Source organism: Planococcus citri, chromosome 4, assembly GCF_950023065.1.
Source record: "Planococcus citri chromosome 4, ihPlaCitr1.1, whole genome shotgun sequence".
Lineage (NCBI taxonomy): Eukaryota > Metazoa > Arthropoda > Insecta > Hemiptera > Pseudococcidae > Planococcus > Planococcus citri.
Genome location: NC_088680.1, coordinates 23158079 through 23178716, shown reverse-complemented (window position 1 = coordinate 23178716; position 20638 = coordinate 23158079). Strand labels below are relative to the sequence as shown.

The window sequence follows — 20638 nt, the reverse complement described above, 5'->3', positions numbered from 1 at the left end:
GAACGGGAATTTTGAATTTTGCGCACGTATGAGCACATTTCTCAGGCGGGGGTGGGGGGGGGCCGACTCAAAAAAATTTTTGGGATGGTTTTACATCCAAACTAACATTTTGGGTGAGTTTCAACCAAATCGGTGAGAGTGCCGATTTCACTATCTTACCCGGAAAGGCTCTTTCTTTCTAAATAATTTAAAAATGTACCTACGTTTTGGCTGATTTTTGTTTTTTTACTGCTCTGTCGATTTAGCTTTGTGTCCAGTTAAATTATTTTTCTGCCAGATCGTTATTTTTCAATAAGGGGGGGGGGTGAGATTGAAAAGTTTTGATGCAAGGCATTGAAGGTATTGAAAATTTTCTATTAGTAGGAGTTTTGCAGCTTCAAAAAATCTCAAGCCTAACTCCTGTCTTCGTCCTTTTTTCATATACATATTGTTGCTACTCCACTTTATTGTGCGAATATTTAACATAGCCTATGTTCAAACAAGTGCCTTGTTTAAACTCGATGCACATTTCGTAATTAAGTACGTACTTAATAGGCCAACTAGAAGCGGTTTTACGATAGAAATACCTACCTATCTACCTGAGCCCATATTATTATAGAACTGTAAGTAAACATTTCAAGTAAAATATTGATGCGTTTTTTCTATTTATTATTAAGTATATTGAACAGTTTGTATTATAAAATTGAACGAAAAACAAATTGATTTTTATACTTTCGATTATTTTGATTGATGATGACGAGTGTTTATCTAACTTATATTCGCGGTCAATTGCTGTTCAGCTATGGGAGTTACGATAATCGTAGGCTTAGGTTTCATATTACACATAGGTACTTCGAGGGGAGACTTTTAAAACCTCGAATCAATTCTACCTCTCGTGGCATTTTTTTCTTTTTTTCTTTTTCAAAATTGGAAAGTCAGCATTGCATTTTGAAATAGGTACCTACCTAAGTATGTCTATTTGCTTGCAAAGTTCAAATTCTCGTTCATTGACTGTAGAGTGATGTAGGTAATCAAATACCTATAATCATTAGGTTTGAATTCCAACGCACGTGGAACTCGACAGTGCACCTATAACTGCGTACTCATGGCAATACGCAACGGGTATGCACAATGTACTTAGTTGCATTATAAATTGCACTAATTTATCGTACGATGCATGTGTCAGGTACTAATCATCTCAAAGATAAGCTAGAATATACACGATAATTACCCGGAACCGGTCGACGATCTGTGAATGGCCTACAATAGGTAGGTAGGTAGGTACTTGCGCCTCCAAGTACCAGAGCTTACCTATTCCTACTAGATACACGTATCAGGTACCTTGACTTTGGCACATGGGTGATGGGGTTCGTGATAAAGCACCCAGTATACACGATTCACTGCAGCGTTGGTTGAACTTGAACTTAGAATCGTTTAATTGTTTCACGAATATGATAGAGCTTTCGAACTACGAGTACGTCTAGTGTACCTGTAATTTCAAGGGAGGGAGTCGAGAGTGAAAAAGAGGAAACTCTATTAGTCGGTCAAACGTGCACACAGTATTCATTCGTGACCGCGTTGTGCCATGTGCCGATCCGATCATCATTCTGTAGAGAAAAAAAAGTAATGAAGCGAGATTTGTGCTGGACCAGACTAACGTGGAGTTGTGGTACGATTTATTTGGTACATGTCTTCCTACCATTTACCTTCGGATGGCCTCTGCTTTCCACTTGGAATGATCTCTTCTCCGGCCAATACTTTTTTAATAATAAGTCTACAACGGTGGATCATTCACCTCGTGGTTCGTATCTTTTATTTTGTTTTTTTTTTTAGCGTATTTATTTATACGTAACTTATATGGTATCCTGCTGAACGGTTTTGTGCCAATTTGCATGTTTTTTTTTCGATATCTTTTTCGCGAAATGTTTACGGATATTTAGGAGTGGTATTAATAGAAAACCTGGTTTTTTATTGTTTTTTATGCGAATGATTAAAATCTAGGTATAGGTAGGAAACTGGATGTTTAAGCTAGATAATGTGAAATTTCGAGTGGAATTTTTGTTTTATCAGAGTTATTACTTTGTGATTTTGAAAATATTTCTTTTTTTTCGTTTTTGTGGAAAAAATCAATTTTTTTAAATTTTTAAAATGTACCTACCTTTGTCAAAATGAGACGATACGATGTCAAATTATACATTTGTTTATTTGTGACGAATGAATCGACATTTCTAATTTACTTACTTTGCATTTTTGTCGTTTTTTGTTTCAGTTCTCAATTTCTTTCCAGTGCCAGTGACCGAAGAATGTTTAGCAAATGACGGACGTAGACGAGGTAAGATTTCCTACCAAATGTTATTAATTTACAAAAATCTCGTCGAATTGGAAATTATTTCACAACAAAAAAATCATGTCTGAAATGAGGTTCTCGTCTACGAATAGCAGTGACGAAACTTCACGTTTGTTGGAGAGGGGGAGGGGGGTGGAAGCCACAAATTTACGTACTCAATTTTCCAAAATTTACTCTCTAAATTTGAAACAGTCAATTTCACTGCTTAGCAGTGAAATTGACTGTTTCAAATTTAGAGAGTAGCGACTTGATTTCCCCAAATTCCCCCCTCCCCCCAAAGTTGCCAATAAAACTTGCCAGTCGTATATTCAAGGGTTAGGGCTCATGGTGACGAATCTTAGAGAAATGCCCAAAATTGGGGGAAAAGTCCCAAAGTAAAATTATTCATGTCACACGTTCCGATTTAACCAAAATCCAAAACATTGATGAAAAACTTGAAAACGTACGTTGATTTGAGCAGGGTTTTATGAAAGTTTTCTTTGTGAATTTTTCATAAAGAAATTTTAATCGACCCGCGAACGAAACGAGGGCGAAAGCTTGGGAAATTTTCTAATCCAAGAGACAAAAATATAAGTTATTTTTTGATGCGTGAAATTGGATTTTTCTGAATTTAAAATTTTATATTAAAACTCAAAAATTTTAATCTTAAAAAGGGAAGCAAATTGACCCGAGCAGAGCGAGGGTGGAAGCTTTTACAATTTTCCAACTCCAACAAACAATATTATTTTGATGAGTAAAATTGAATATTCTGATTTTGATACTTTTCAGGATTTGGGCATAATTTCCTCAGAAATTTCAAGTTTAGTTAGAAAAGGAATGTAAAGCAGTCCGAGGGAAGCGAGGGATGAATTTTTGGACATTTTTTTTTAAATCCAAGAGGTTAAAAAACGTTATTTTTGACGTGAGAAATTTATTTTTCTGGATTTAAATGCTTTTCAGTAATTTCAAATACGAGCACAGCGAAAGCAAGAGCTTTCAAAAGTTCATTGTTTTGGAAGCAAAACAACGCCTGGTGGATGCACCGGATAAGGCCCTCAAAATTTTGTACCCCCCCCTCGCGATCTTTCTCTTACTGTTTTTTTCCTCAGGTTATGAAAGTTGAATTTGAGTTGTACAATTTTTGTTCACCTATTTATATTCACGTTTGCGAAAATAAGTCAATTTGACAAGAAAAACACTGGAGGTTTTTTGAGGTGGGGGGGGGGGTGGAATAGGAAGTGACTGAAAATTTGACGACTGGTATGAGAAAAAAATGCCAACTTTACCAAGCAGTTTTTAAGATGAAATACAAATACTCGTAAAAGATGAAAAGTCAATTTTGCCAGTTGATATAATATATGTACTCGCACTAAGTTAGGTTCCTTCATTAAAAAAATTGCTATTTTCATTTTTGAATTTATGGAAATTTCAAACTGGTATTTTTTTAAATTTAGAGATGAGAATTGAGCCGAACAAAGCAAGGGAAAAGGCTTTCAAAAATTCGAGTTTCGAGAAGTAAAAATTTTTTCATTTGATCCAAAATTTTAGATTTTGAATGATGAGTTTTTAAAAAATTTTCGTTTTGAAAATGGAAATTAAACAGACCCTTGTGAAGCGAGGGCAGAGTTCGCACTCAATTTTTCCCCCAAAAAACTAATTTTGTGGCAGAAAAAGCTCGAAAAAGTAACGTAACCAAAAGGTAATTGAAAAGTAGCCAAAATAGTGACAAATTGCCGGGTAAAACATTTTAATACATAGGAAAAAATCACAAAAAAAAACAGAGTATTACAAATTGAAAATATGTGAAGAGTGATATTCCAAAACTCGCTTTGTCCATTTTCACAACTTTTCAGGAAAGAGGAAAAACAGTTTCCCTTTAAACAGGTAAATTGGCTTTTTAGGCGAGTTTAGCACTTTATTTGGGTGGATTTATGAAGTAGGAGTGTAGGTATACATTTCATCCACTAAATACGGCTGAAAAAAATTTCAATAACAATGGACAAAGCGCGTTTTGGAACATTATTTTTTTTTTAATTTTTAGTGAATTGGCTATTTAGGTGCGTTTAACACCTCATTTTGGTAGGTTGATGATGTAGGAATGTGAGTTAATACTTCATCTATCAGGTACCACTGAAAACCCAACTTTGATAAAAATGGACAAAGCGAGTTTTGGAATATCACTCTTCATGTACTTAATTTTGAAAAATTGAACTATTTCCAAACTTTTTGATGAAAAATCGATACTTTTTGACAATTTTTTGGCAGATAAAAGTAAGGATTTTGACAGTTTCTGACAAAACAGGTTATTCTTTGAAAAATAAAACGAGACTAACAATTTAACAAAAGGAATGGGTTTATTTCTACAGTTTTGGTAAAAAAACGAGACATTTTGGACAATTTTTTTTCAAAGAATTAAAAGTTTGAAATTTTCTGAAAAAACGACTATTTTTAAAAAGCGAAGATTTTCTTACAATTGGAAAAAAGCAGGATTTTGAAAATTCCAGCAAAAAAAAAAAAACTTTGTGAGAATTATTGGCAAAATGAAATACTTTGACAATTTCTGGAAAATCCAAAGCCAGTCTTTTAGATAATTTTGAAGAAAAAAATTGTTAAGCAAAAATTTGGTAATTTTGGTAAAAATCAGCAATTTTTGAGAATAAGAAATTAAGAAGGTACCTACATTTTTTTTCAATTTTTTTCGAAAAGTGAGATTTTCCACTTTGCAACTTAGGGCAATTATACGTAAAAAATTGACACTTTTCAACTGCTAAAAAGCTAGAATTTTCAGCAATAGGGAAAACTATTGGACAATTTTTGGGCAAAAATAACATTTTTTAGAATTATTTGCAAAAAACAAGACTGACTATTTGTGGGAAAAGTTTACAGAATACATTTTAGCTTTTCAACTGGTTTTAATAAAATTTTATGGAAATTTCAAGTTTCAAAAATCTACTGGAGGCTCCAATAATTTTCAAAAAGTCGCTGGGGGCCACATAATGACTCAAACCTACCAGCAGTTGACTTAATAGCGTGTTTAAATTGGATTGCAGCGTGAATTTCCGCATTCTAACTTCATTTGATGAAATTTTGTGGAAATTTCAAGTTTCAAAAATGTTCTGGAGGCTCCAGAACTGCTCAAAACGGTTTGAAATTGTTTCCAATCGATTTGGCAGGTCGAAAATAAGGTTTGTCCCAAATTTCAGCTTTACAGCTCAATTTGGTAAAATTTTGATTTTTTTCTCATTTTTGGCCTAAACTAGATTTTCAAAAATTCACCAAAAATCGAAAAATATATTTCAACTGAACTGGTCATGCTTACTTATAGGAAATTTGACGTAGAATAATTTTAGTTCAATCACTTTTTTCCCCCCCGACCCTTCATTTCGGCGATATAGCCGAAAAAACGTAGATTGACAAAGGTCAATGACCTTTCGCGGGGGTAGCAGACAAGTTGAAGTGTGCAACTTTGGTTAAAATATTTTTGAGTCTACCTTGAATCGAGTTCACGTTTTAAATTGCCGATTTTCATTTTTTTAAACAATTTTCATAAAATTGACAACTTTACCCCCTCCTCAGTAAGGGTGAAATCGCTATTTTGGGAAAAGCTGGACTTGTCATGCTGATAGGAAATTTAGCGTAGAACAATTTTCTTCGAACATTTTTCCTCTCGGACCCTTCATTTTGGCGATACAGCCGAAAAACCTGTATCGGCAAAGGTTAATGACCTCTTACGGGGGTAGCGGTCAAGTTGGGGGGTGCAACTTTTGATGAGTTGATTTAGAGACCAATCTGAACAAATAATGTGAAATTCAGCTTGCCCCTAATTTTTTTGAGGTTCGACTAAAAATTTTGCTAAAATGACTGGACTATATTTTGAGAGGGAAAAAAATGTTTTTTATGATGAGTCTACCTAGGTATCTTTTGATTCCACAATTTCAGAATTAAAGATTTCAGTAGGGTTGTCTGGGATGATGGTCGTTGAATTTGGGTCCATTTGAAGAGATAGTCTTGTGGGTTGTAACTTAAGGCAGGTGAATAGTAAATGTTGGGTGAATTTAGGCTCATTTTCACAGAATTGACAGGGAGGTTCGGGAATTTTTTGGTTGAGGTGGTTGTGTGTGGCTTTAGAGTGACCTATTCGTAGACGAGTTATAATTTTTTCTTCTCTTCTGTTTAAGTGATCAAGGTTCTTCCAGGGCTAGCTGGTTTTTTTGTGATGAAAGAGTTTGTTTGATGTCTGTGAGGACCAGAAGTTTTGCCATCTGGAGGGAGTATTTTGTGTAAAGGGGTGAGGGGTTAGCTGCTGATTTTGCACTAAAGTATCAAAATACTCTAATTTTGTAGTGAATTTGAATTTCATAAAAGTAATGACTGGAAATATATCGCACAACATCCCACAAACACAACTCGAGGCATAATAAAAAATTTAAAAAATCAAGAGACACACAAATTACGAGTTGAAAAATCACTCTTTTCGTGAAAAAATCAAGCAAAAAACCGAAAAATTCGCGTTTTGCAACAACTTGAATTCGATGAAAATCGATTATCATGATGATATAATGAAAAATTTTCGCATTCTAAATAGGTACCTATGTACTTATTAATGTTGAAATTTTCTTCCTTTTTGCCTCAGATTTGGTCTCGGCTCATTTCTCTTTTCTCTTCTACTTTTAAAGGCCAGTTTTACTACAAAAATCAAATTTTTCCAAAATCCAAATGGACTAAATTTTTTTACTCCTCAGTGTGAATTTAAATGAACCCTAAATTCATTTTCGAAAATTATTGACTTGTCTGGTTCTTTCCGCGACATCTTCAAATAGTATATTTTTGGTTTTAACATGTGGCTCGACTTGGTGTTTCGAGGCCTCGAATAGTGTTTGAGAACGACAAAACGAAGCCATTTGGAGAAGTTTTTGGAAATTGACTTCTCGAATAAAACTCACATATACCTACCGAAATATGGGTTTGACTGGAGAGAAATGTGATTTAAAATTTGTTTTCCATAAATCAGACTTTTTGAACGCGGAATCTTCATTTTTACATTTTTTTATGGCAAGTTTTTTCTGTACTGGAAAATCCAAAAATTTGTCGGAGGCTCCAAAACGATTCAAAACTGAAAATACAGTAAGATAATCTAAGTAAAATTTCAACCCTACCGAAATCTGATCAAATTTTGATCCAAGTTGTACTAAAAAGTATTCTGCAGTGATTTTAAGCGTCCAATCCATGCGAAGGGTGAAAAAACAATTTTGAAATATTATCTGTCACAAGAACATCCCCTGTACTCCAAAGGGTTAATTTATAACATCAATATTTTAAACACCAGGATGTTGGTTGGATGGAGCAGATAAATCTGACTCGATATTTTAGTAACCTTGATCTCATGCAAAATGCATTCCTTCCCAATTCCAACGACTCCACGAACGTACACCATTTTTTTCATCTCTGTTCAATAATAATTATTCCAGCTCGAATTCTAACTCACCCCGCTATTTTGTTTCCAGGAATATGTCTGAACACATACGAATGCAGAATCCAAAACGGCATCTCGCAAGGTCAATGCGCCCTCGGTTTCGGGGTATGCTGCACCTGTAAGTACCTTTTAATACACCTATCTAGATACATATACTCTACGACAACTGGTTGCATTTTTATTGACCATGTTGGCGATTTTTTTTTCGCGTCTTATTCAATTTCCAAGTCCTTGAACCTGCAGAAGGTAAACATTTGGTGATTCATTTGAATGGTATTTTCATCTCACATCGCTACCTATGTATATAGTCGCCTTACATCCACCGTATGAAAATATGAGATTACCACTTACCCAAGGTCGTCCATTGCCCTTTACGATGACCAGATCTATTGTATACACATACGATGCGAATTCCTACGTCTGTGTAAATATTAGAATTGGAATTTTTCCAAAATAGCTCCACCAGAGTAGGCGCCATCCACCGGACAGGCTGCAGTAAACTGGAATTTTAATATAATAAAAGCAGGAAATTCGCGCGGTGGACATAAAATCACGCTTAAATCGCCATTTCCAAATCATTTATATCGAAGGTGGCGGTATTCTTATGCTGCTGGTGTGTTTGATAGTCGTAACATAGGTATAAGGTTTTAGACAGATATTTACATATACGGTATATCGCGAGTATGTGCTTTTATTTCATATTGGTCGCGTTATTTTTGGTGGTCGCTGCGAAGGCCGCCCCTTCCAGTACAGATCATGGTATGAATTTATTATCATTTTTTTTCTTCTTAGTTTAATTTTTTGACTTTTAAAAATTTTTTGGTAGATAGAATGAAATAGTACCTACTCACCTAGGCTACTATTGAATAATTATTTAATGGCATTCGTGAAATTTTATTTTTGTGTAGTTCCAGATTTTTCATTTTTTTTTTTTTTTTGAAATTTAAATTAAAGTTATTTTGACATTTTAAGATTTTTGGTATTCTAAAAATCGTCAATCGATGAACTTTTATTTGATGAATATCACAATTTGCCACAAAAAAGTTGATGGTCTGAGAATCGTTTTTATGAATCAAATTAATTGTGGGTTTTTTTTGGGGGGGGGGGGTTAGTGTAGAAAATTTATACGTGACGAGTATAGTTGCCAGGTTTAAAATAATTTGAACATTTTTGGAATAATTGTCGAAAAATTACATGAATATGGGTTTTTGGTTGCTGTCCTTTTAAAATCAAAATGAAGGAGCTCCTAATTTTTTAGAAAGTTTTAAAAAGTTTGAAGAAAATTTTATTTTTTGGTGAGGCGATCAAAAAGCTATAAATTTAAATTCTTAATTGCAAAATAAAAATGAAATTTTCAAAAAATACTTAATAATACCAACCTAGCAAGTTTTGATCGCAAAAAAATCGACCGAAAAATTGAAAATTGTTGTCATTTTTTTTTTTTTTTTTTTTTTGTTTTGGGTGTTTATAATTGCACGATTATTACACCCGTGACTAGAAGGGTTTAGATTTGGTTTATTAGGTTGGTGCTTTTAAGTAGGGTTATAAATTTTTGGATTTCAGAAGGGTTATCTGGAATGGTCATTGAATTTGGGTCTATTTGGAGAGATAGTCTTGTTTGCTGTAGTTTAGGACAGGTGAATAGTAAATGTTGGATGGATATAGGTTCATTTTCACAGAATTGACAGGGGGGTTTCGGAATTTTTTGATAGAGATGATTGTGTGTGATTTTAGAGTGACCTATTCTTAGACGGGTTATAATTATTTCTTCTCTTCTGTTTAGGTGATTAAGGTTTTTCCAGGGGTAGATTATTGACTATCAAGTTGAAAAAAAAAATTAAAACCTTTCCCTCATTAGGAAATATATTTACAAAGCACAATCAATTTTTTAAAACAGGACATTATATTTTACTTCAAAAAAAAATCCATAATGTCTCCTCCCTCTCCAAAAAACAAAATTTAAAAAACCATCTTGAACACTCATTCAGCTCAAAGTTGAAGAAAAATGAAAGGAAAAAAATATATCCTCATCATCCTGAAAAACTTTCCTCAATCACGATGAAAAAATCCAAGTCCACCCCCTCCCCCTCCCTCCCAAAACAAACAAGTATCGCATTATTTTGAACCAAAATTCAGCTCGAAGTATAACAAAAAGTAAAAAAAAAGAATTACATCAACTCCGCGGAATAACTGGTACTAATTTTCTCAAAAAATAATATTTCATCTCCCCTTCACCCCCCCCCCCCCACCCTAAAAATTAAGAGAATTAAGAGCATCGAGTTGTTTTGAATTAAAATTCAGCCCAAAGAGCTCAAAGTGTACAATACCTTCCATCCAGAAAAACTCCTGAAAATTTGTTTTAAAAAAGACAGTCGCCCCCCCCCCATCCTCCAAAAAAAACCGAGAATGTAACATTATTTTAGACAAAAATTTGAACTCATGAAAAAAAATATACACGAAAATACAGAATTGCTTTAACCCTGAAATGCATTCTCTAATTCTACTTTACGAAATCTAACCCCCTCTCTTTTTCAATCCCTTTTCTCCCCCCCCAAAAAAATGACAAAAATGTCTGTAAAATAATTTCGTTCCAAAAATTCAGCTTAAAAAGCTTAAATTGAAGAATCTTTTCTCTCTCTCTCTGAAAAACTGTCTCTCTGTTTGAAAAAATTAATAATCCCCTCCTCCTCAAATACCCTGAAAATATGTATGAACATATTTTGAGCCAAAATAAGTTCATAGTCAAAATAAATACTTGTAGAATTAATTTTTCTCAAAACCTGATTGAAGAAATAGAATTCTCTCACCCATTAACAGTCCCTCCCCATCCCATTATCAACATTTCTCCAATTCGTTCGACAAATAAATTGACTTTCCAGCCTCCCTTGCCCCTAAAGAATGGAATATTTTCTTCACCGGAAAATTTTTCAAGTTTAACCCCCTTCAAATAAAGCTAGAAAAATTGAAATATTTCAAATCAAAATTCAGCTCAAAGTGAATTGGAAGAAAATGAATAAAATCTCTTCGATCTTGAAAACATTTTACTGATTTTTCTCAAAATCTACCGCTCTTCACCCCCACCACTCACAACAAATATTTCGAAGCAAAATTCCGCTTGAAAAGCTCGACTTATAAAATTTCCTCTTCACTTGAGAAATTTTTTTTTGTTAGAAAAAAGTGAACGATCCTTCCTTTCTTTTCCCTTTCAGGAAAACTAAAAATATAGAATTATTTTGAACCTAAATTTCTGCTCAGAGGAGAAAAAACTGCGCAAAAATTAAAGTTCTCCCCTAATTGCGAAATTTCCAAATATTTTACGATTTCAAAATTTATTTTGGACACCAATTCAGATTATTAGTGGATGAAAAATTGAAGAAAAACGACTCAATTCCCTCCCCCTCACGACTAAAATATGTACAAAAAATCTTCTCTAAAAATTCTTCAATTTGGGGGAAAATCATTTTGCATAAAATAATTTGACTCAATTTTAATAAGCAAGCAAAAATAAAATCTTTCTATTCTTAAAAATGATTCTCCAATTTTTCAGAAAAATCGATAAATCATCCCCCCCTCCCAATTGAAAAACGTACATAGAATATCATATCAAGATCTTAGATCAAAATTGGACTCGTCAAAATGACAAAAAAATATGTTCTTTTACCTGAAAAATTTTTTCGTTGAAAATTTAAGTGAACTTATTTTGAACAAAATTTGAGCTCAAAATTCTAAAAAGACGGCCCTAAAATTCCAAAAAAACAAAGAAATAGGATTTGTAAGTAAAAAAATGTATAAAAAATCTTCCCTAAAAATTCTTCAATTTGGAAAAAAATTTTTTCGCATAAAATAATTTGACTCAAAATTTTAATAACTAAGCAAAAATAAAATTCTTCTTTTCTTGAAAATGATTCTCCAATTTTTCAGAAAAATCGATAAATCATTCTCTCCCCCCCCTTCTTAAACATTGAAAATCACATCAAGATCTTAGATCAAAATATTTGACTCGGAATGAGAAACAAAAAATGACAAAAAATATGTTCTTTTATCTGACAAATTTTTATGTTAAAAATTTAAGTGAACTTATTTTGAACAAAATTTGAGCTCAAAAATCTAAAAAAGACCCTAAAATTCCTCAAAAATTCCATTATCAAAAAGAAAAACTGAAAACATTCCTGAACCTCAATTCAGCTCAAAATTGAAAAAAAAAACGAAAAAAAAAAATAGGATTTGCCCCATGCCTGCAAAACTTTCTGTAATCTAATTTTTGAAAGATTAGACCATTTTGTTCAAAAAATACCACCATTTTCTTCTATTCTAACTCATTTTTAAACATATGAAAAAATTTGTAGAGTTCTTGAAAAATGATCCAAATCAAAAAATCGGTTTCCTTTAGCCTTCCATCGAAAGAAAAAAATCCTAAAATTGAACTAAAAAATTCAGAAGTACCTGCGTCGGAAATCTTTCAAAAAAATGTGTCATTTTGTACATTTCTCAAAAATAGCAGTCCCTTCCACCCCCCCCCCTCCCCGTCGATTTTCGCTCTCCATATATAATAAGTATATGGTACCTATCTATTATTCTATTTCCAAAGAAGCTTGGGATTTGAAAATATTTGTGAAATTTACTTTTTTTCTAACTTCAACTTCATAGTCTGATTAAGTAAGTAACATTTATTTACCTATTAATTCAACTGAAATTATTTTCGTCTTAATTTTTTCCACAGTCACCGCAGGATGCGGATCAGAAATCAAAAACAACATCACCTACTTCACCAACCCCAACTTCCCCGGATTAATAAACGACGTCGGAGAGTGCTCAGTGGTGATTAAAAAAACAGCCCAAGACATTAGTCAAATCAGACTGGATTTTATGCACTTCAATCTGGTAAGCTGTTTATAATTAGAATAGATTAAAAACACCTGTACCTACCTCTACCAACATTGTCAGTCTCTCTCTCTTTTTTTTTCTATCTCAAAATCCCAGGAATACAATAAAAGACTCAAAAATCGTACAAATTTGTCTCAGGTTTCCTCCTCGTATTATATGTTGTAGTATAAAAAATTATGCCAATTCGTACATACATCTGAAAAATCTCTCAGCTGAAGGGGAAGTGGAAGATGAATCAGGCCCTATAGAGAAGAAACGAGCGAAGCCCCGCTAAGCTGTTTTATTCTCTCGACGCTCGGTTTAGAAAATTACATTATAGTTTGGGATGTACCTATCCATCTATCTACCTACCTACTAATGTTGCTATTGAGGGAAAAAAATAGCTACTTACACGTCTCTCTCTTTCTTCGCTGGTGAGATGCTACAAAACAAAGTAGACCATTGAAAAGAACGTCGTTATTTTAATGACTTTATCGTTTAAAAAATTAAATCAAATGTCATTATTTTAATAGCCCGCAGGAGTAGGACGATTTGTCTACCGTAAAGCACCACAAAGACAATAAAAAAGAAAAAAAATAATATGGTGTAGTTATTTGGTACTCGTACAATGGCAATGGCATTGGCATCACGATTCACGATGTGTTTTTATTTTCGCTTTCAGGCTCAACCGAATAGGAAGACTGGCGTATGCGAAACGGATGTATTCATGATGCGAGGAGGCACTTATCAAGATATCAAGTTATGCGGCATAAATAGCGGACAACATTGTAAGTTTGAAGAAAAATTAGACAGTCTATTCTAATTCCTTCTTCCAAAAAAAAACAAAAAAAACATTAATGCATTTTTTTGATTTCAGTATATTACGATGTGGAAAATGTCAACGGACCTATTACCATCACTATTCTACTAACCAGTGCCAATACACCCAGAATGTGGGAGATCAAGGTAACATATTTGGAGATAAACCTACGAAATTAACGGTTCTCGGTACTATATGATTCATAAAAAATTTTTGGTATTTTTTTTCTTCTTCTTCCTGGACTCGTAGATATCCCAAATCGAATTTAATCGAAGAGCTCCGGCTGGATGCACGCAGTATTTCCCAGAACCTAGTGGTAAGTTCGACAAATCGTGATATTCGTTGGCTAAAAATTATAGGTACTCAAAAGTGGAGCAGAATCATAGGAACGCGGTCACACTATAATAATTTCATTGCCATTTGAAACTGGTTTGCATGATGCGTCGTCGTCATCCGAATCGTACACGCACGTCCAGTTCGATGTTCGATACTAGCCGGTTGTTTTTTTCCCATATCTATTATTCGTGGTCGCGACGAAATGAAAATGAAAAAAAAAACAAATACGCGGAATTAAAAAAATATTATTGATAAAAATTAATCAAAGACGTGTATCTATGTGTATGCTGTATGTTAGATATACCTACTTGGGTTTGAAATTTATGTCAATCGTATTCATAAATGCATGCTTTATTGTATGGCTAACGCCTTTTTTTCTGGCGGGTGTTTATTTTCAAATGCCTCGTTGCGGTAGTATATAGGCCTCTAATACTGTAAGAAAAAAAATTAGATATCGTGAGTGATGATGATAAACAGAAAAAAATGTAGGTCTTCCAAAGTAGGACTATATGTGTGAATTTAACTAGTATGTAGAATGTAGATATGAAAATAGGTACGAACTGACAAAATCTCATTTACAGGTATAATACAGACGATGAATTATGCCATCAATGGAAGACATTTGGCTGATCAAGATTATATCATTTGTATGAGGCAAGCCCAAGGTAAATATACTTTCATCAACTTTATTCAATTTAGTACATAGTACATAGATTCCTAGATTGACTTGGGGTCAGATTTAAAAACTATTCGTAACAAAATGAAAAAGAGACTTGAGACTTCGTTTTGAATGATTGAAAGAGATAGGCGAAGGGTGAACTGACGAAAAGAAAGTTCGTATTGCAGAAGGACCAAATGGCTACCTAATCGATTGCAAAATATGTTTGTAAAACGTTCAAAATATCTTTTTTTGGAGGGGGGAGGGGAGGGTGAGAATTTTAGATTCGATTTTCAGCTAAAAGGGATATGATCTGGAGAGCAGATCACATTGGCCGAAATTCTCCCTGTAATCTCGCCCTATCCCCTCCCCTCTTCTACCCTAAAAATACATTGGAATTTCAAAAAAAAAATATGAATAAAAATGCATACTACATCAAGATAAAGGTGTTTTCTGACCAATTTGAGGTCATTGAGTCCAAATCCTGTGTCTGTTTCTGACCTTGACCCCTCCTCCCCTTCAATAAAAACGACGATTTTTTCCTTGAAAAATTTTGATTTTCTCAAAAACTCCGAACTGGTGCTCAATTTTGAGGTCATTTTCGAGCTCAGTGGTTTCAAATTTGTAAAGCAACGTCATATTAAAAAAAAAAACAAATTTGCCTAATAAATTTTCGGATCGAGTTTTAGCTCAAAAATGAGCTAAGGTACTTTCAAAGTCTGGCAAAATTCTGCCTGTGGGAATGAATTTCTTGAACTGAAAAATCCTCATAAGACGAAGTTTCCACTCGATTTGCAACCAGAAGTTTAGTTATTGGAAACAGGACTTTTTAGAGTTTTATCAAAAAAACTGGGCTATCTTGCACTTTTGAAAAAAATTGATCTTTTTAAAGATTTTTTGATAATTTTGACGACAATTTTTGTAATTTTGGTGAAAAATTTAAATGTTTTTTTTTTAGAGTTTTAGCAAAAAAAATGATTTTTTGGTAATTTATTTGATGAAAAATGTTGCAATTTTGATTTTAAAAAAAAGCGAGAGTTTCAAGAGCTTTTGACCAAAAGATATTTTTTTCCGCAATCTTGGCAATTGAAACAAAACTCAATTTTTATTTTAAAAAACAGGGGTGTTTCTGACAATGTTCACAAAACATGGGACTTTTTTACAGTTTTTCAAAAAAAGTTGAATTTTCTTCAATTTTATTTTCGAACCTTTCCAAATTTTTTTTGATTTTTTTTCACTTATCATTAATATTGTTTTTTTTCAATTTTTTCTCAACTTTTTTTGTTATTTTCCCTTTTTTTACTCCTTTTTCCATGTATACATTTTTTAAAAAGTTTGATTGTTTTTAATTTTTTTGTTTTCTCAATCTAACCTAACCACTATGCAAAGTACCTACAGCTCAATCAACAGTGGTGCCTGCGAGAAAATTGGTACTTCGCAATCCTTTTTTTTCGCATTCCAATTCTCAATATTTTTTTTCTTTTTTCAATTTTTTTTTGTTTTGTTCATTTTTTTTGTGTTTAAACTTTAAATATCTTCTTTTTTTACAATTTTTTTTCTTTTTTTCTCTTTTGGTAGTTCACTTTTTTTTTATTTCTTTGCTATTATTTTTTTCTATTTTTTTCATTCATTTTTTAAATTTTTTTGTAACTTACATTTTCTTCAACTTCTTTTTCCAAATTTTTTTTGAATTTTTTTCATTCATTTTTCATAAAATTTAGCTGCAATGATGGTTTTTTGAGAGTGGGGAGGAGTTTCGACTGATGATGTAGGGGAAAAAATATCAATTTTTATTGTCGATTAATATACTCGTAATATAAATACTTACCTATGACCCATGAAAATTTGTATTTTTATTTTTGCATTTTTGGACACCTTAAAAACATGAATTTTGTTCATTGCAAAATGAGAAAAAAATGATCAGAGCGAAGCGAGGGCGAGATCTTTTGAAAATTTGTGTTTCGAGATGCTTAAAAACTAGTTTTTATATGCGAGGAGTTTATTTTTTAGGTTTTAAAATTTTAGATTTTAATTGATGTTTTTTTGGAGGAAGTTGATTTTGAAAAAGTACCATAAAGAGAATCAGGCCAAGCGTGGAAGAAAGCTCTTGAAAATGTGTATTACAATGATTTTTGGCGAGGAGTTTATTTCTTGGCTTCAAAAGTTGAGAAGTTCAATAAGTATATTATATATTTTTTTTAGAAATTATAATTCTGAACAAGAAAATAAAAGAAACCCGAGCAAAGCGAGGGCAAAAGCTTCCAAAAATTTGTGTTTGAGGAGGTAAAAAAAGTATGTTTTTCTTTCAGCATTTGCCCTTATTTTGCTGGACCCTCTAGAAAAACGCCCTTTGCCGCCCCCCCCCCCGATTTGAAGATTGATTATTTTTTGTCATATTTTTTATTTCTTTGATTTTTTTTCAGTTTAAAAAAAAAAAAAAAAATAGGGTCTGAATCCAATCCAGCGATAATTTTTGGCACTGGTCTTTCGTTTGTTAAAAAATCGATCATTTTTTTCCTTGAAAAATTCAATTTTCTCAAAAACTACGAACTGGCGCTCAATTTTGAGCACATTTTTTAACTTTACGACCTCAAATTGGTCAAAGAGCGTCATTGAAAATAGATTTATTGTAAACGGGTTTTCAACTTAATTTTTAGATCAAAAATTTGAAATGGGGGGATCGAATTGATATCTATATACAGGGGTCGGCATAAGTTAGTATTCCTGTTCGAAAACTGATGCGTTCTTTTTAACACCCTGTTGTGTGTGATGAGTAGATAGAAGGTCTTGTAGATAGTGCGTTGTGTTCGTGGAAGTCCCACCAACACTTTGGTAATAATAGTTTTTTCCCCCGCTATGTCACTACAGAAAAAAAATTCATTTTCATTTGAAAAAAATTTCGTTTGTGCAAATCGGAATACTAACTTATGCCGACCCCTGTACTTACTTGTTAGTTATATGCGTTGGAAAAAATCCGTTTACGCGTTTTCACAAAAAAAAAAATTCGGATCATAAATGGAATGAAAAAAAATTTTCTAGTTCAGAAGTAAGTAATTTTTGTAGGAACTGCTTATTTTGGTAGATTTCGGCCTGTGAAAATGAATTTTCTGGGCAGAAACTCACTTCTCCTCCTTCCTAAAGCCAAAAAATTAGGCTCCATTTACGACGAAAAGTTTTTTTTTTCAATCACAAGAGAACGTTTTGAATTCATATCTTCTGATTTGAGCTACCCTAAAACTCCTATAACCAAAATAAGACAGTAAAATTAATTTTCGGATATTTGGAGGATTTTTTTTTAATTTTTAAAATTTTGAAAAGTTGTTTCAAGGACGATTTTCAAACTGTTTCATAAAATGTAAACTGTTTGAGCAAAGCGAATCGATGTGAATAATTTTTTCAGCTCCCATATAGGTACGTACATCAAAAACTACTAGTTTTGGGCCATTCTGGAGCCTCCAACAATTTTTCAATTTTACCCATAAATTCCAAATTGCTCTGGAAGGTCCAAAATTGGTCTTTAGAGCTCGTAGCATTGGTCGGTGCTTATTGGGCATCTTTTTGACTGTTTTAGGAAGGTTACAGCAAAATTCCAGGACTACCAGTTCAAAGGTGAATTTTTGGCCAATTTGTAAATTCCAAAAAATGTGAGAAAAATCAAAATTTACAATGAAGTCGTGTAATAGCAATTTTTTCAACATTTCCAGAGCGATTTGAAATTTCTGAAAAAATTTGAAAATTCGCTGGAGTCAGTATAAAGTAATCAAATTGCGATTGTTTTTTGAGTTGGGTGTGAAAAACGAAGAAATGAGGAGTATTTTTTTCACCCCCTTTGTATTTTTCCAATTCTTCAATATTGTTGGGAGTTCTCGCCCATCGAAGATGCTTCCAATAATAATATTACCTACTAATATATGTAATAGAAAAACATTACCTACCTATATCGAATAAAAAATACACCTGCGCCGTATACACGAGACAAATACCACTATGCAAATATTGCTGTCATATTGTTTGCCTACTTTAATGCTTTCGGGTGATATTATTTTCGTACAGTTTAGCTCGTAAAAAAGTCGTAAAAGTTTTCCATCTTGAAAACGGTTAAAGTTATTAAAATTTTTAATGAGAAAAGGTCTACTTCCAAGTCACCTGTCAAAGCAGAGGTACCTTAGCTAGTGTACCTAACTCACGTTAAATTTCGGTATTCGTTTTACGCTCTCATAAAAGTGCTCGATTTCGATATCACGTCTTCGAAATTCGAATACGAATACGTCGCATCGTTCACGTTAATTTGGAAAAATACTCGTCAATTTAGCATTTTTTTGTTTTTCATTTTGTGTCTCGGTCTCTCTACCTCGACGGTATACAAATATATAAAATACTCGATATAAAAGGGTTTAAACATTTTCAAAGGGTAAAACTTCAACTCTCTTTGACTCTTTTATCAATAATATTGTATCTCTATTCGAATTCCTCTTTTATTTTTACAGGCATGTGTTCGATAGCTTACGAACCCTGTGACGAAAATTCATTCAAAATAGGACCACCAGTATCAGAAAGTAAGCCTTTTTTACCACCTATCTATTAGAAAATAATAGGTACCTACCAATTTATTCGAGGTTCATCAATTATTAAAACTTATCAATATTTTTTCCAGACGATATCGGATCCGGTGACGGAGAACTAGGCGCTCCTGGCGGATCGCAAAATTTGAATTTATTCAAAGAATGCTCAGATCGAGTCCTAATGCCTTGCGATTCTGAAGAATTCATCACAGTAAGTACACAAATTCAACCCTCTTCCTTTTTCCGGAGAATTAAAAATTGAATATTTGATACTCACTTGAACCAATTTTACAGCCAGGAGGTGGTCCTGCCGTTTGCGATTTACTCCACTGCGGTAACTCATTCTGTTCGTCTTCCGAGCAAAAGCCTTGTAGAATAGAAAGTGAGTACTTTTTTCCAGCATTAACCGCTATTTCTATTCAAAAAACGACCCTAAGACTCTCCTCGAGCTTGGTTGTGGGGTAGATTATGAAATTCATGACGAAAAACATCGATATTTAATACCTCGTAAGATTATACCTCTCGGTTAATGTTTGTTTTATGCGCGATATTTGCAGGTAGTACGACACCGTTCCACATAAGAGTACAATTCGGGCCAGGATTACGAGAAGAATCGCCCGAGGATAATTTAGGAATGTGTTTGAAATACGAACAATTACCTTGTATTTCGTAAAAAGCCTTTCCACCAACCTGTGTATATTTTCTGGTAAAAATACGTTCAATTTTCGCAACCAACGACGTGGGATATGGAACCTATTCAATAAAATTTAATACCTCCGGTTCGTTGAGCTTACCAAGTATACCTACCATACGAACAAAGCTTAATTATTCTTCTCAAGCACGCCGTAAACCTGCAGATGAGTAGAATAACTCGTTATTTTCTTGCCATTTTTGTACTCGTATTTATATTTATAATATTTTTTTTTGATCAGTGGAAGTAAAGAATTTAATGCCTGAAATTAAATTGGCTCGACTATTTTTCTTGTATTTCCATTGATCGAATAGTCATGATGAGTATTTTTTTTGGTACTTTTATTTAATACATATTTTAATTTTTAAATAGAGTATTTTTATTTTTTATTTTTTTTAATATTCCAGACACGGTTTTACAACGTTGTGTAAAACGAAAGCAAGCCAAACGTGAAACTTTCCTTTTAGTTTTAATATTTGGAGCAATTGAATACAACTACGAGCTAAACAGAAGACGTTGCGCCGTTGCAAATTGAATTCGAAATTAGCTAATTAACATTTACGTTAATATTTCGCCATTTGCGGAATTTCAAAAAGATTACCAGCGAGAGAAGATAAAAATCACAATTAAAATGAGCTTTTGTTGAATGCATTACACGTAGAAAAAAAATACTTACAAGAAAGCATGATGAAATTTCTAATTGAGAAAGATGAAGTAATAAAGTTTTTACGAAAAATATTACATGTCGAAATGAATTTTATGAATATCAATGCTCAAAAATAGTATTAAATTCGTGTTTAGGCGGCTCAAAAACATGTATTTTGATATGTCACAAGGCATTTTGACTCATTTTCGAATTTGGCTCCTCCCTCCCTAAAGCCCATTTTGGGTTTAGAGCAAAAATAGTATCAAATTCGTATTTGGGAGCCT

General features: G+C 33.1%; 1 protein-coding gene across 2 annotated transcripts; it reads left to right on the top strand.

Moving 5' to 3' along the window:
• The first annotated feature begins 301 nt into the window (after positions 1-301).
• Positions 302-20077, top strand: LOC135845378 (uncharacterized). 2 transcript variants are annotated; one of them, XM_065363884.1, is made up of 12 exons: positions 302-1780; positions 2249-2311; positions 7810-7896; positions 12499-12659; positions 13324-13429; positions 13519-13607; positions 13711-13777; positions 14379-14462; positions 18943-19011; positions 19110-19228; positions 19312-19399; positions 19575-20077. In XM_065363884.1, exons 1-12 carry the CDS (start codon positions 1606-1608, stop codon positions 19688-19690), a joined length of 1224 nt encoding a protein of 407 aa, XP_065219956.1. In that variant the 5' UTR covers positions 302-1605; the 3' UTR covers positions 19691-20077. The 2 variants fall into 2 exon arrangements, with proteins under 2 accessions (XP_065219956.1, XP_065219957.1); XM_065363885.1 differs by lacking the exons at positions 302-1780; positions 2249-2311; positions 7810-7896 and adding an exon at positions 8340-8537.
• The last annotated feature ends 561 nt before the right edge of the window (positions 20078-20638 follow it).

Excerpts from the sequence above, each read along its gene's own strand:
- LOC135845378 (XM_065363884.1), top strand. The coding sequence starts at position 1,606 with ATGAAGCGAGATTTGTGCTGGACCAGACTAACGTGGAGTTGTGGTACG. Across the intron at positions 12,660-13,323 it reads ATTTTATGCACTTCAATCTG|GCTCAACCGAATAGGAAGAC; the intron begins GTAAGCTGTTTA and ends TTTCGCTTTCAG. Across the intron at positions 19,400-19,574 it reads AAAGCCTTGTAGAATAGAAA|GTAGTACGACACCGTTCCAC; the intron begins GTGAGTACTTTT and ends CGATATTTGCAG.